Source organism: Agaricus bisporus (assembly GCF_000300575.1).
Source record: "Agaricus bisporus var. bisporus H97 unplaced genomic scaffold AGABI2scaffold_13, whole genome shotgun sequence".
Lineage (NCBI taxonomy): Eukaryota > Fungi > Basidiomycota > Agaricomycetes > Agaricales > Agaricaceae > Agaricus > Agaricus bisporus.
This window is the reverse complement of record NW_006267348.1, coordinates 387,909-400,344: the sequence shown is the minus strand read 5'-3', so window position 1 is coordinate 400,344 and position 12,436 is coordinate 387,909. Positions and strand designations below refer to the sequence as shown.

The window sequence follows — 12,436 nt, the reverse complement described above, 5'->3', positions numbered from 1 at the left end:
TTTCAATTTTTACTTATTCCGTTGATCACAGTCTCATGCCTTCTCCGGAGATTGTAAGATTGTTGGTCTTGTAGATCGAACTGTTCGATAAATGAAAAATGGAAGGCCAAACATACAGAGATGGAGAGAGGGGATACGATTGTCAACCTCTCCATTTCTAAGGGAAAAGAACGGACTATGCAAAGGAGAAGATAATGAAGACGAATAGTAAGTAGTGGCACCAGCATCGAGAAGTATAAGAACAGAAAGTGGACATCATCAAGAAGGGCGGGGTCAAGCGGAGCCTGAGTTAAACCCGACAATCGTGGCTACCTCATGAGCTTTTGTAGGCCCATCTCAGAACGTGTACATCGAGCCCTTAGTATACGTCAGGGAAGGTAAAGCAGTGGAGTACTAGCCACGGCCGCTACACAGAGTTTCTACAATCTTTAGCTAAAACAGCACTGCTACACCTGCTCATCACTGTGTCCAGCTGCGACATTCGTGTACCGGAGAATGGTAACATGCGCGAGATCCTCGATGGCCCGTCAGCAGCTACTATGGGCTTTCCCCAAAAGTCAATTAATGAGCCTGAAGTTTGTAAAGAGGGCGTACGCCTTACTCCATTGAGTTACAGAAAGCTTGTTTTTTTCCGGTGGGGACGGCATATGCCTGACTGGCCTCTCCGTGCAATAGCTTGCACTCTGCGCCGAACCGGCGCAGATAGTTGGTAGATCAACGTGAAAATGGTAAACGGTCATACGTCACTTTGGTATGAACGGAGGTTACTGGACCATGCGTGGTCAGGTCTACATTTCACGAGGAACTGGGAATTTCAATTGAACGTTCAATTACATCGGTCTGAAGGCCTATCCGTCTAATATTGGACGGAATTTCGATCTGTTTAGTTTAGGGTTGTCCGCCTTGAAAGACACTGGACCGCGTAACCCGGTGGTCCGCTAGATAGAAAACATGAGTGTTCAAACTACAACCTGCGTGTTTCAATATCATTATAACTCACAAGTCGTGTATCAAGAATACGTCGTATTATTTGTCAAGCCATGAGTCGTTCACCCACATCGGTATCAAAATGACTGCGGGAGGAGCAATGAAAAGAGTTGGAGCTCTATATGTAATTGCGCCTCTGATGGTTGAAGTTAAAGCATGTGGTTGTATCAAGGCAAGGACGGAGCATTTTCAAGTCCGTCCTGTGTGAAGGCACGGCGGTGATAACTTTCACAAGTTCAATAGCATTTTAATAATCCTTCCACTGGAGCGCTGTCGATCTAATACACTGTGAGAAAAGCTTTCCCAACGTCTACCTTCCATCCTCCATGATTTCTCTTCTGACAAAAGGTTTTTTATTAATTTTTTTTTCAAAAGAGTCGCGTAAATTGTTCCACACAAGTAGTAATACTGAAGCGGACCCATGAGGCATTCCACGGACACAATAAAAGTTCCTTATCAACCATTCAACCAATAAGCTTCCAACAACCCAGTTCTTAGCTTCTCGTATCCAAATGGGTTAAAAAAATACCGACATACCATCGGTGCTTGACAATGGCCGTCCCCAGTTATGGCATTATTAGCCTCGTTTACTGCGAGATTCTGCATTGATAAATACACGCGTATGAAACCAATTTATTAACGCCCTGCCCGCTTGGAGCCCCGAGGCGTCACAATGCTCCATGCAGGATTCCTTTTTATTCATAAATGCGGGAGCCCGAGCACACGTCTATCACAAGGATGTCGATGGGAGTCATAAAAATACAGCATATAGTCTAGGTAAGAAGATTTGTCTGAACTTCGAGGTATTCAGCCTAACAGCGAGAAGATGCGATGCTGATTGCCAATAATAACCGCTCCCAGCAATTCTGCTTGTCGCTCAAGAATGACTCGTGGTATCCTCGTGCTGGTGAATTGAAATAGAGAGATATGCCAAGCCTGACGCTGAAAACTCGGCCAGCATGTTTGAATCTGAATCAAGGCCGAAATGAAATGAGTTCCCGGACCAATAAAATCACATTGTCGGACGTGGTTCTATGAAACAACAACCGGACAAGCCAGATAAATGCAGGAACGAGAATGGCATTAATATAGTGGGCCCTGAAGGCCTGACGTGCCACATTTCTCCGGGGTGCCGAGATCGCGCGCCAAGTCCCCACAGACGCCAGAGCGCTTGCAAGTCTAACTGCGCAGAGATCTTTCATGGATCGACCCCACAATGATGGCAGAAAGATGCGGTGGAACAAGATCTTAACCCAAGAAGCTCGACCGGAGAAACAAACACCCTGAATTCCCAAGCTGTTTATCCAAATGAAGTCCTCCCTGTAGGAAATAGATAGAAGTCAGTTAGGGAAGGGAGTGAAGACTTTCGAGAAACATTTGCCTGGTATGTATTTATAACACGGTGATCCAAGTAGTCCGTACTCTGAAAGGCTAGTTGCACCGATAGTTCGCATTGACGATGCACGCACGCGCAGCGAAGACGTAGCAATCGAGGTGCATGGTAAGAGTACAGAGATATGAGGGCATGTTTTTAAGCGCGGAGGAGAAGGCTCATTGATGAATTCAATAAGGAAAAATCATGCGAGGGATGTGCGCGTCAATTTCTAAACTCACATTGTCAGGATAGCTCGGAGAATGGAAAATGTGATTTGTTATTGAAGGCCTAGTAAGATCGCCAAGCTGGATAAAACAATACAGGGAGTCGTGAAGATCCGCGGCATGTGGTTGGTAATAGCACCTGCATGGACGCAGCCTTAAGGTTCAAAAGCCCGCGCGAAACGTTTTATGCCCATGATTTAATGGAAAGATCCTATCCAGATTACCTGTGTTATGCGTCTATAGAGTCGTAGTGAAGAGTAGAACCTGAGCCCTGGAGAAGAAAAGCAGATTCTGGCTGAAAATGAAAATGACACCAGGAAAGCGTATTCCGATATATGGACTGCTGACATCGTCAGGTGCGCTCGCGGAGATATGTCGCAAATAAGTCAATTTTCATAAAATCGCCTAGCCAAAAGATTAATTTACATCTAAACTCGGGGTTAGCAAAGTAAGAGGCGCGGCCGTAGCAAATCCCAGTTACGATTACCCATCCATTACCGGAAGAGCTGGAGACCGAGTTGAAAGGGCAGACCGGAACCGAGCAAAGGCAGGACAGCAAAAAAGGAACTAGGCCCTGGGAGTTAACGTGCATGGGAGCTTGTGATAAGTTGGCGTCGGTGCTGGAACACCACCGAAGCTGTGTGCACATGTTTGCTACCGTGGCAGAAATCTGCCGAGCATTTTTTATTTTGCTGTGAATAGTCGCAGTTAGCGTTCATTCGACTGGGAAGATATCATGGCCCGAACGTGTGAACGCTTGAAATCAGACTCCCATTTGGTATCTCCCGACGTTCATATAAAGGACCTCCAGTTTCAGCTTGCATCCCAACCCCGCCATGCCCAGCAGATCAATATTGTCAGCCCACCCGGCTAACTTCCGCGCCAGGCTTCTCAAGGATCTCTTCGTTGCCTTTGCTATCCCTTCCGCTGTTCTATACGCCCTACTTCTGGTCAACAACATCCGTCTAGGTCTTTTTGCACCCCCAGTCTATTTTGTTTTCTTTCTCGGTTGGGCTACCTCCAAAGGAGCGTACTCGACTTACCGGCAACGAAAACTTGCGGAACAGCTAGGTTCAAAACCCATACCTTGTGTAGTTGGCAAATGGCCTGGAAATCTGGACATCCTCTTGAAAATGATAGGAGCATTCAAGACGAGTTACATCCTTGATGTTTATTTGCAGCTATTTGAAGAGCATCAATGTACGACACTCAATCTTCGGATACTCTGGGGCGATAATGTGAGTAGTATTAAAGAAAAAATATCCGTTCTTGGAGTGTCATGGGATTCTGGTCTATGGAAGACCCTTGATCTTCACACCGGCTTTACAGTGAAGCAGACTTGGCGATTAGATCAGGATCTCCCTCTCATGCCATTCCTTTTTTTTCTTGTCTCTAGGAGAATTTTCTGACTAATGACATTGGGTTATCATCACAGATTATTACCATGGACCGAGAGCACATTAATTTTGTCCTCTCAACGGGTTTCAAGAACTTTTGGAGAGGCAGAGCTCAAAAGGAGAGAATGTAAGCGAATTTCGGCGTTCGGAGATACAGGGAACGCGATTATTCTTGTCTTGCTGGTGCTGACCATGATTAAAATAGGGAGACACTCCTAGGTGAAGGAATTTTCAATCGAGACGATGACGTGAGTGAGCCGTTATCTAACCCACACAGCCTCCATGCTAACGCCCCATCTAACAGATTTGGAAAATGGTTAGTCCCATTTAACGAAACCAGCTGGTCAAAAGCAGGAATAAAGAAAATGAATTCTGATTGGAATTCCGACAACAGCACCGAAGTACCGCGCGTCCTTTCTTCGCACGCGACCGATTCTACGATTTCGAAATTTTCGAGACATATTCCACCAAAGTTCTCTCCCACCTCTCAAACAGCGTTGACAAAAACGAACCATGCGAAGCACAAGATCTTTATTCTCGTTTCGCATTAGATGCCGCATCTGAATTCCTTTTTGGTGTCAATTTGGATACTCTTTCCGCTTCGCTTCCTACACCTGGAAGTACGTTTATGGGACCGAAAGGATCTGCTACACGGGATACATGGGGAGCATTTGTTAGGGCGTTTGATGAAGCCCAAATCAATATCATGAAACGCGCCAGGATTGGATATTTGTGGCCGTTATTGGAGATGTTTAAGGATCGGAATCAGAAACATGCGGAAGTCATTGCGGAGTGGTTGGATCCGCTCGTCAGAAAGGCGCTCGAGGATAATAAGATGATGGATACGATGACGAGTCCGCTTGGAGATAAAACTTTCTTACAACATCTGGTGGACTCAACTCAAGGTCAGTTTATCTCTTTTTGGCTGTTCGCATTCCTGTTCTAAATACTTTGTTTGCTAGACCCCGTACTCATTCGTGATCAATTGTTGAGTATGCTTCTGGCATCGCGAGATACGGTAAAGTTGAAATTGAACAGGAGATATTTTGTGAAAAGCTGATAAAGCTTTGATTCTTTCTTCCAGACAGCGTGTGTGCTCACGTACATCACGTACTTTATGGCAATCCATCCCGAAATCGCGCAGAAAATGCGTGCTGAGGTTTTGAATCTCTGCGGATCGCACGCCTCACCTACAATCGACCAAATTCGTCAACTCCAATACCGTAAGCCTTGTCTTACGCTAAACTGAAAAAAAAGACTCATAAACTTGCCTTTTTTTACCAGTACGAGCCGTCATAAACGAAACTTTACGATTATTTCCTCCTGTACCACTCAACGTCAGAGAATCTCGCGATGCCCCATGTCTATTACCACCCGCCGACCATTCCTATCAATATTCGGAACACCAAAGTCAAGCACGAGAATCACCATCGTTCATGCCTGCCAATACGACTGTCACTTGGTTTCCACTTTTGACACAGAGAAATAAAGCTTTGTGGGGTGAAGATGCGGATGAGTTTAAACCTGAGAGATGGTTGAACCCTGAGACGCAGACGAAATGTAATACACATATGGGAATGTTTTTGCCGTTTAGTCATGGTCCTCGCATCGTGAGTACTCAGTCTCCTCCCTTCTTTTCTTTATTGCATTTGAGAGCTCTGCTGACATTTTTTTTTGCGTGGATACAGTGCATCGGAAAGAATTATGCGTACAATGAAATGACGTTTTTCCTTGTGCGATTGTTACAACGGTTTGATCGGTTTGAGTTGGCTTTGGAATGTCAACCGGAGGGATCGTTGCCACCTAAAGTGTGGAAAGAGAGGACTGGAAGGCAAAAGGTGGAGAAGATTTGGCCTGCAGCTGCATTGACGTTGTTCGTCAAGGTGCGAGTTTTTCTTTTCCATAAAAAAGCATAATTGACTTATCATGTTATGAATGAATTTCTTAGGGCGGTTTATGGGTCAGATTTCATAAAGCCACTTCGGAGCCTTGAAAATTAAAATTAAGAAACAAAAGTATCCGATACTAAGCCAAAGAGATACTTCGGCTTTGGTTTATCGGGAATGATTTATTTAACATTTGCATGGATAGGTTTTTCTCTCTCTTTAATTTTTTTTCGTAGCATTGGGATGTCATCATAAAGACTGAATCATTCAATTCTTATATTCAAGTTTTGTAACATTACATTTTATATATAACAATCTCTACATATAACTTATCTTGGGCGGTGACTTTTGCGTTGAGGCCGGAATTGCGCCCTAATAAAAATATGATCCCATCAAATTCCGGATCAATATGCCTCATTACGCTAACTCAGGCTCGCCATTTAAACTATCCATTTATTTCTATATTTCGATCTGCATTTCTTGTTTATGGTTTAGTGAGTTTACAGGGGTTTTATTTAGACTTGTAAAATCGTTTTTTGGGTTGTATTCGAATTTGCATTTTCACTCCTTTCATTTTGTAATATGTATCTACGGTTTTTTCCGCCATTTTCCCGTTTCCAGTTGACATTTGGATATATTTTATCGGTATGAAACTGTAGCGCTCGCTTCATATCGTATTGCGAAGTCGTTGCCCTTGCTCATCACCATAAGATACGCAACAATGATGCAAAATGCTTTTCGTCATCCATCATCGTTATAGGTTATCTTCCGCCCTACTTCGCGGTTCAGAGTAACCGAATCGATCCTGGATCGGTTTCCTGCAAATTCCACGTATTCTTGGTTATGACCGACGAGATGGGCGTAAAAAGAGTCGGACATGATGTTTGTCCGAGTTGAATCAACGTTTTTCTGATTAATGACGATGTACATCATACTGATACTACTACCTACTCTGACCGACTGACTTCGTCATCATTGATAAGGTTGCTGACTGAATATGGGAGTCGGTGATATGGCGTCTTCCTGTGAGGAAGGATCTCTCACCAAGTGTCAAATATAAATATGTTACTCATAATTATCGAATAATGGGGTAAAGCGCTTTCAATCAATTGTAATGTTCTGGGCGTTTGACAGCAGAGAAGCAGAGAACACGAATGAAAGGGAAGTTATTCTCAAGAACATGTCGTGATTGTCGGACGAACGGATTCAATAAATATTTTTGACGTAGATAAGGATGAAGATGAGAGAAAACATAAAAAAAGGGAATGAGAGCCAAATGTCCGCGTCCACCAAAATGCCAAGCTTTGATCTTCTATGTATATTTGGGACGCCCAGAAGATAAAGAAAATATGCAGACGGATTATCGGTGCGTGGGTTTTTTTTTCAACTTCCACTCCGACAATCATAACAAGCAATCGCATTGCTAATAGGATAATAAAATAGAAATATCAAGCAATGAGTGAAAAGCACCGATGATGAAGGGATAATGAAAGAAGAGATTAGGATTGCGTACTTTTGAGAATTCTCGAAACAACAGTTTCGACAAATGACTCTTCCACAACCTGATGGCGGGTTATTATCATGAAGCTGACGTTCAGCGTTATACCCTATATGTCGAACGACATTGACATTGGTAACAGGGGAGTTTACATTGTTCTCTTGAAGGTTACCAATGCCGGTATCGGCAATATTAGCACTGTCGTCGGTGAATTTTCGGCGTTTGCCTGGTACTGCGCATTTGGAATTGTTGGCACTATTCGGAGGATTTGTGTTCGAAGAGGCGACTGTGAGAGCCACTCGGCGTGGAACAGGCGTTGCGGATGAGAAATTTGATGGCGGATAGTCGGATGAACCGGAAGCGTCGCATGTCCGGGAACAAACTACACAGGTTGTAGCCGAACATCTGAAGGAAATAAATAAATAGAGAATTATGCACAAGAGAAATCCTCACCGACTGCAGAGGATGAAATATGCTTGAGCGAGAGAACGGCGGCAAGAGGTGCAGGTTGCATTGGGTATGCTGAGACTGCGAAATTCGCAAGAAGTCAGAGTTTTTTGCGTTGTAGTGGCGAGTCTCTGACGTTTGTTATTCGACATGGGGAAGAGGAAGTGGTACTTACAACGTGGTTTAATTTGGATTTCCCTTTCAGGTTTGTGTTGTCGAGCCGAGATCTTCGCACGGTGGCTAACCCGGAGTTGGAAATAAAATAAATAAATAATATTACTGAGGGCAGCTCCTCTCATCGACTGCGACGACGACGATGCAGCATTTTGGCAAGGCGGCGCTCAGGATCACGAAAAACTACACCAAAGGCTACTCGGACACGCAGGCAAAGGTCCGCGATGCCACCTCAAACGACCCCTGGGGTCCCTCAGGAACACAGATGAACGAGATTGCGCAGTTGACTTACAATCAGTCCGTCTGCTTGTTCACTTCCTGCCTTCGTCATGCTCATCTTCTTCTGCCCCTCCAGGAATGACTTTATTGAGATCATGGAGATGCTAGACAAGCGTCTCAACGACAAAGGCAAGAACTGGCGGCATGTCTTCAAGGTGAGCCCGGAGTCACTCGCAACGCCCGCCGCAGTACTTAGACTCCGGTCTGTAGAGTCTCACGGTCTTAGACTATTGCCTTCACCAAGGCTCCGAGAACGTCGTCATCTACTTCCGCGACAACATTTACATCGTCAAGACACTCAAAGAATTCCAGTTTATAGACGACGATGGCAAAGACCAGGGTGCAAATGTTCGACAAAAGGCCAAGGACATCAGCAACCTACTCGTAGATGAGGCCCGTCTCCGTGAGGAACGAAGAGCCCGAGCATCCATGCGTGATCGTATGATCCGCGGTACTGGCGGAGATTATGGTGCAGGAGATGAACTTGGTGTGCCAGGTGACGAGAACAAAAGTCGAAGGCAACCGAACGGTGGCGGTCCTCCGAGAAGAAAGAACGTGGACGAAGACGATTTGAAACGTGCCATTGAGGAGAGTAAAAAGACGTTGGCACAAGAACAACGCGATGCCGAGGAGCGAGAGCTCGAAAAGGCCATTCAACTCAGTAAGGACGAGGAAGAGAAGAGAAAGCACGCCGTCGAGGACTCGAATGCCGCGGCTCTGTTCGATGATCAAAACCAGCTGTGAGTGTTCCTTTGACCGATAAGAATAGTGTCTTTGACGTATTGCATCGTAACGTGTAGCCCCAGTCCTAGCAGCCATAGCAACAACCCTTTCCCTCTACTCGACCCGACGCCTTACGCAGTTGGACTTCAGCCTCAATATACGGTTCAACAACAGTATACTTCAGTTCAACCTCAATTCACCTCCTTCAATCCTTATCAACAACAGATGGAGCAGGAGGCGGCGCAGGTGAGACCGATATATTTCGCTGTCGTCTTTCTCAATTCAGTGTACTTCAACTCGCTAGGCCGAGTATCTGCGCCAACAACAAGCCTTTCAACAACAACAACAAGCGCAGCAGCAGCAACAGCAACAGGAAGAATGGATGCGTCAACAGCAGATGCTCCAAATGCAGCAACAACAACAACAGAACCTATTCGCGCAGCAACAGCTTGCGCCTCAACCAACAGGATTTGGGTACGCCAGCCCCGTGCTTTCGAACTTGCCGGCAATGGTGATTAAATATCTAATAGATCCAACAATCCCTTTGCGCCAACAACCTCTCTCGGCTCAACTCCGGCTCAATCTCCAGTCACCCAAAATCCACCATCATTCAATCTTAGCGGAACATACGATTCTCATTCTCCAGCAAATCTGTCTACACTTTCTAGCCCTGAACCTTCCCGCAGTCCTCAGCCTTACAATGGAGGACCTGCTAAACCCATCAACGTCAGGACGAAGAAGGAGCTGGGAGAGAATGAAGCACATTTGGCAGACCTATTTGCGAATAGGGATGACGGTCAGGATACATTTGGAAATATTGGCGCTTTGCGGTATGTGCTTCATTTTGCGCGATATTAGTGAAATATTAATGCGTATCGTATCTGTTTAGGTTTGGTCAAACAGAAGCTGGACGAGTTTTGGCGCAGCGAACTGGAGCTACCAGTGCGGCCAGTTCGCATAATCCGTTTGCGAAGCAGCCTCAAAGCACTGACCAGCCATTCTTCAATATCTAAGTATCCTCTTTTATATGTGTATAAGTTATGTTCTGGCGTGTGTGTGGCGGACTGGAGAGTTGTCTAGTTTCGCTTGCGACTTGTGTTATGTGGATTCCCTTTACGAACGTTCTCTCTAGTTTTACTTTTAACTTTTTTTAACCTACTACTGCTACGTTCTTTTTGGTTATGTAGTCGTTTTGATGTGATGTGATATGATGCCTGATTGTTTATGACATCTTCTTTTTTCTTCCTTCATTTCTTATGAAAGGGCTTGGCCTCGTTTTCTGAATACGGGTGGTTGAAGTTCAATTGAGTCGTTGAGGGATCGGAGATGAATCGGGCTTGGTGATGGGTATAAAGTCAGAAGTGATCCCCTAATCAGGGACTTGTCAGTCTGAAGTCGAATCTAATCTAATCATTTACCTTGTTCGACGATGAAGAACATCTGGCTCGACGTCGATCCTGTATCCTATATATCTCTTTTCCTTTTTATTTAACGATTTCAAGCCTTTGTTACAGGGCCATGACGACGCCATTGCGTTGATGCTGGCGATACACTGCTCGAACGTCAATCTAATCGGGGTATCAACTGTATGAAAAGACATTCTTCCTTCACCTTCCTTCTCGGTTAATCTTACTTTTTTTGTTCTAGACACATGGAAATACGTCAAGTTCAAATACTGCTTTAAACGCTGCTCGATGTCTAAATGCTTTTGGAGCTCCGGAACATATCAAGGTTTATCCGGGAGCAACTAAACCTCTTATCTTACCTGCGAAACACGATCCAGAAATTCATGGTGAAGACGGATTAGGAGGGGTGGAAGGATTACCTAGCGTTAATGAAGATCCTTCCATACTAAAGCGGTTTGTCGTTGATGAGTGTGGTGAACAAGTAAGGGCATTAGAAGGTATGATTAAAGAGATAAAAAAGTGTTGGAAGAATGGGAAAGGAGAGAAAGTGACTTTGGTTACGACGGGACCGATGACTAATGTTGCGTTATTTGTTAGTTGTTATGAGGATTTTGTGGAGGAAGGAGGTGCGGTCGAGGAGATTGTGTTTATGGGTGGAGGCGTTGGACTTGGAAATCGCTCGGCTGTGGCGGAGTATAATATCTTGACTGACCGTTGAGCCTTTTCTTTTGCTTATTTATCAATGGAACTTGGTGGTACTGATGTCGTGGTTTTATAGCTCATGCGACGCAGATCGTATTGGATTGCCCGGTAAAGGTGACCATGATACCTATCAATGTCACTCATACCGCTATCGCAACACATGAAATCCAATATCGTCTCTTGACAAATTCAACTGCTCCTAGTGTGTTAGCTCAGGAACTCCCACCTGCTAAAACTCGTCTCCGCCATACACTCAATACTATCATAACATTCTTCGCGTCAACTTACAAATCTGTATTCCAATTTCATACCGGACCACCACTTCACGACGCACTCACAATAGCTTACATTCAAAACCCAGATCTGTTCAAAGGGAAACGGTATAGGGTTGATGTGGAGTTGAATATCGGGGGACATTGTATGGGAGAGACTGTGGTCGATGTTTGGGATTATAGAGCATGTAGCGAAAATACTTGGGGAAGAGAAGGAAAGAACTGTTTCGTTGTTCAAGAAATTGATGTGAGTATCGATTCCCTGGTGGTTCTTTGTAACATTTTGGCTGATTACTGTATATGAAAACATTTTGCTTTCTTTTTCTCACCGCAAGGTTCCAGGATTTTTTGACTTGTTCTTTGATTGTGTGGAACGTTGTGATCAGATATCGCCTCTGAACCAACCCTGATGAAGAGATTGAAATATCACGTCCGGGCGGAGATATTGATTGATCGCTGCTTTCAAAGAAGATTAGGCTGTGTTGTACTACCAAACGCCACTTACAGTTACTAGTATCTATCATCCGAACCCAAACCGCACTTAATCTCCCCCGAGCTTGATATCTTTCCTACACTATCCATCCTGGAACTGTTTCTTACCGAATGACAGTTCAATCCTCCCGAGGTCCGGCGCCGCAATTTTGTCTTTGTCTTGGCCCCGAACTTTGATATAAATAACACTTCCGTGAAGGGCCATTTTGATAAACATAAGCTTAATTCCGAAAATAGCCGCGTTTACGAGCCAAATATCTTTAGAAGAGTGTGTAGTTGATACAGAATGTTCTGATCCTGGGCCTTATCCCACGTACGTCTTCTGTTGTGATGAAGTTGGTATATAATTACTTCTGAGAAGTGAATCCAAGAAGGAAACTCAGTCCCTCCGACCAGGGCGCGTCGACTTACACATGGGTACCAATTTTCACAGAGGCCAAACATTTGGTCAAATTAGTTCACAACCATGCGTGTGCGTTCGAAATGACCAGGCGTGTGATTTTCAAACGTTATTCGACCGCTCTGTCAACCTTCTTCGATGCCACGTATAGGGTCAATCGGACGACTGATGTTT

General features: G+C 44.7%; 4 protein-coding genes across 4 annotated transcripts; all 4 read left to right on the top strand.

Annotated features, from left to right (window-relative positions):
- Positions 1-3,278: 3,278 nt before the first annotated feature.
- On the top strand, positions 3,279-5,976 carry AGABI2DRAFT_181067 (cytochrome P450; the record flags this gene model as incomplete). The annotated part of the gene is made up of 10 exons (XM_006456385.1): positions 3,279-3,824; positions 4,022-4,110; positions 4,189-4,231; positions 4,288-4,299; positions 4,378-4,888; positions 4,946-5,001; positions 5,068-5,206; positions 5,268-5,593; positions 5,672-5,866; positions 5,932-5,976. Exons 1-10 carry the CDS (start codon positions 3,423-3,425, stop codon positions 5,974-5,976), a joined length of 1,818 nt encoding a protein of 605 aa, XP_006456448.1. The 5' UTR covers positions 3,279-3,422.
- A 1,269-nt stretch (positions 5,977-7,245) lies between these two features.
- AGABI2DRAFT_139196 (hypothetical protein) lies at positions 7,246-7,863 on the top strand. The gene is made up of 3 exons (XM_006456384.1): positions 7,246-7,292; positions 7,383-7,772; positions 7,821-7,863. The coding sequence occupies exon 2, from the start codon at positions 7,451-7,453 to the stop codon at positions 7,691-7,693; it is 243 nt and encodes an 80-aa protein (XP_006456447.1). The 5' UTR covers positions 7,246-7,292; positions 7,383-7,450; the 3' UTR covers positions 7,694-7,772; positions 7,821-7,863.
- A 262-nt stretch (positions 7,864-8,125) lies between these two features.
- AGABI2DRAFT_195562 (hypothetical protein) lies at positions 8,126-10,272 on the top strand. Its single transcript, XM_006456383.1, has 7 exons — positions 8,126-8,285; positions 8,344-8,422; positions 8,478-9,007; positions 9,068-9,236; positions 9,295-9,464; positions 9,521-9,820; positions 9,880-10,272. Exons 1-7 carry the CDS (start codon positions 8,131-8,133, stop codon positions 10,001-10,003), a joined length of 1,527 nt encoding a protein of 508 aa, XP_006456446.1. The 5' UTR covers positions 8,126-8,130; the 3' UTR covers positions 10,004-10,272.
- Positions 10,273-10,528: 256 nt separating this feature from the next.
- AGABI2DRAFT_228399 (hypothetical protein) lies at positions 10,529-11,923 on the top strand (the record flags this gene model as incomplete). The annotated part of the gene is made up of 4 exons (XM_006456382.1): positions 10,529-10,576; positions 10,638-11,109; positions 11,175-11,617; positions 11,706-11,923. 4 exons carry the CDS (start codon positions 10,529-10,531, stop codon positions 11,778-11,780), a joined length of 1,038 nt encoding a protein of 345 aa, XP_006456445.1. The 3' UTR covers positions 11,781-11,923.
- Positions 11,924-12,436: the final 513 nt, after the last annotated feature.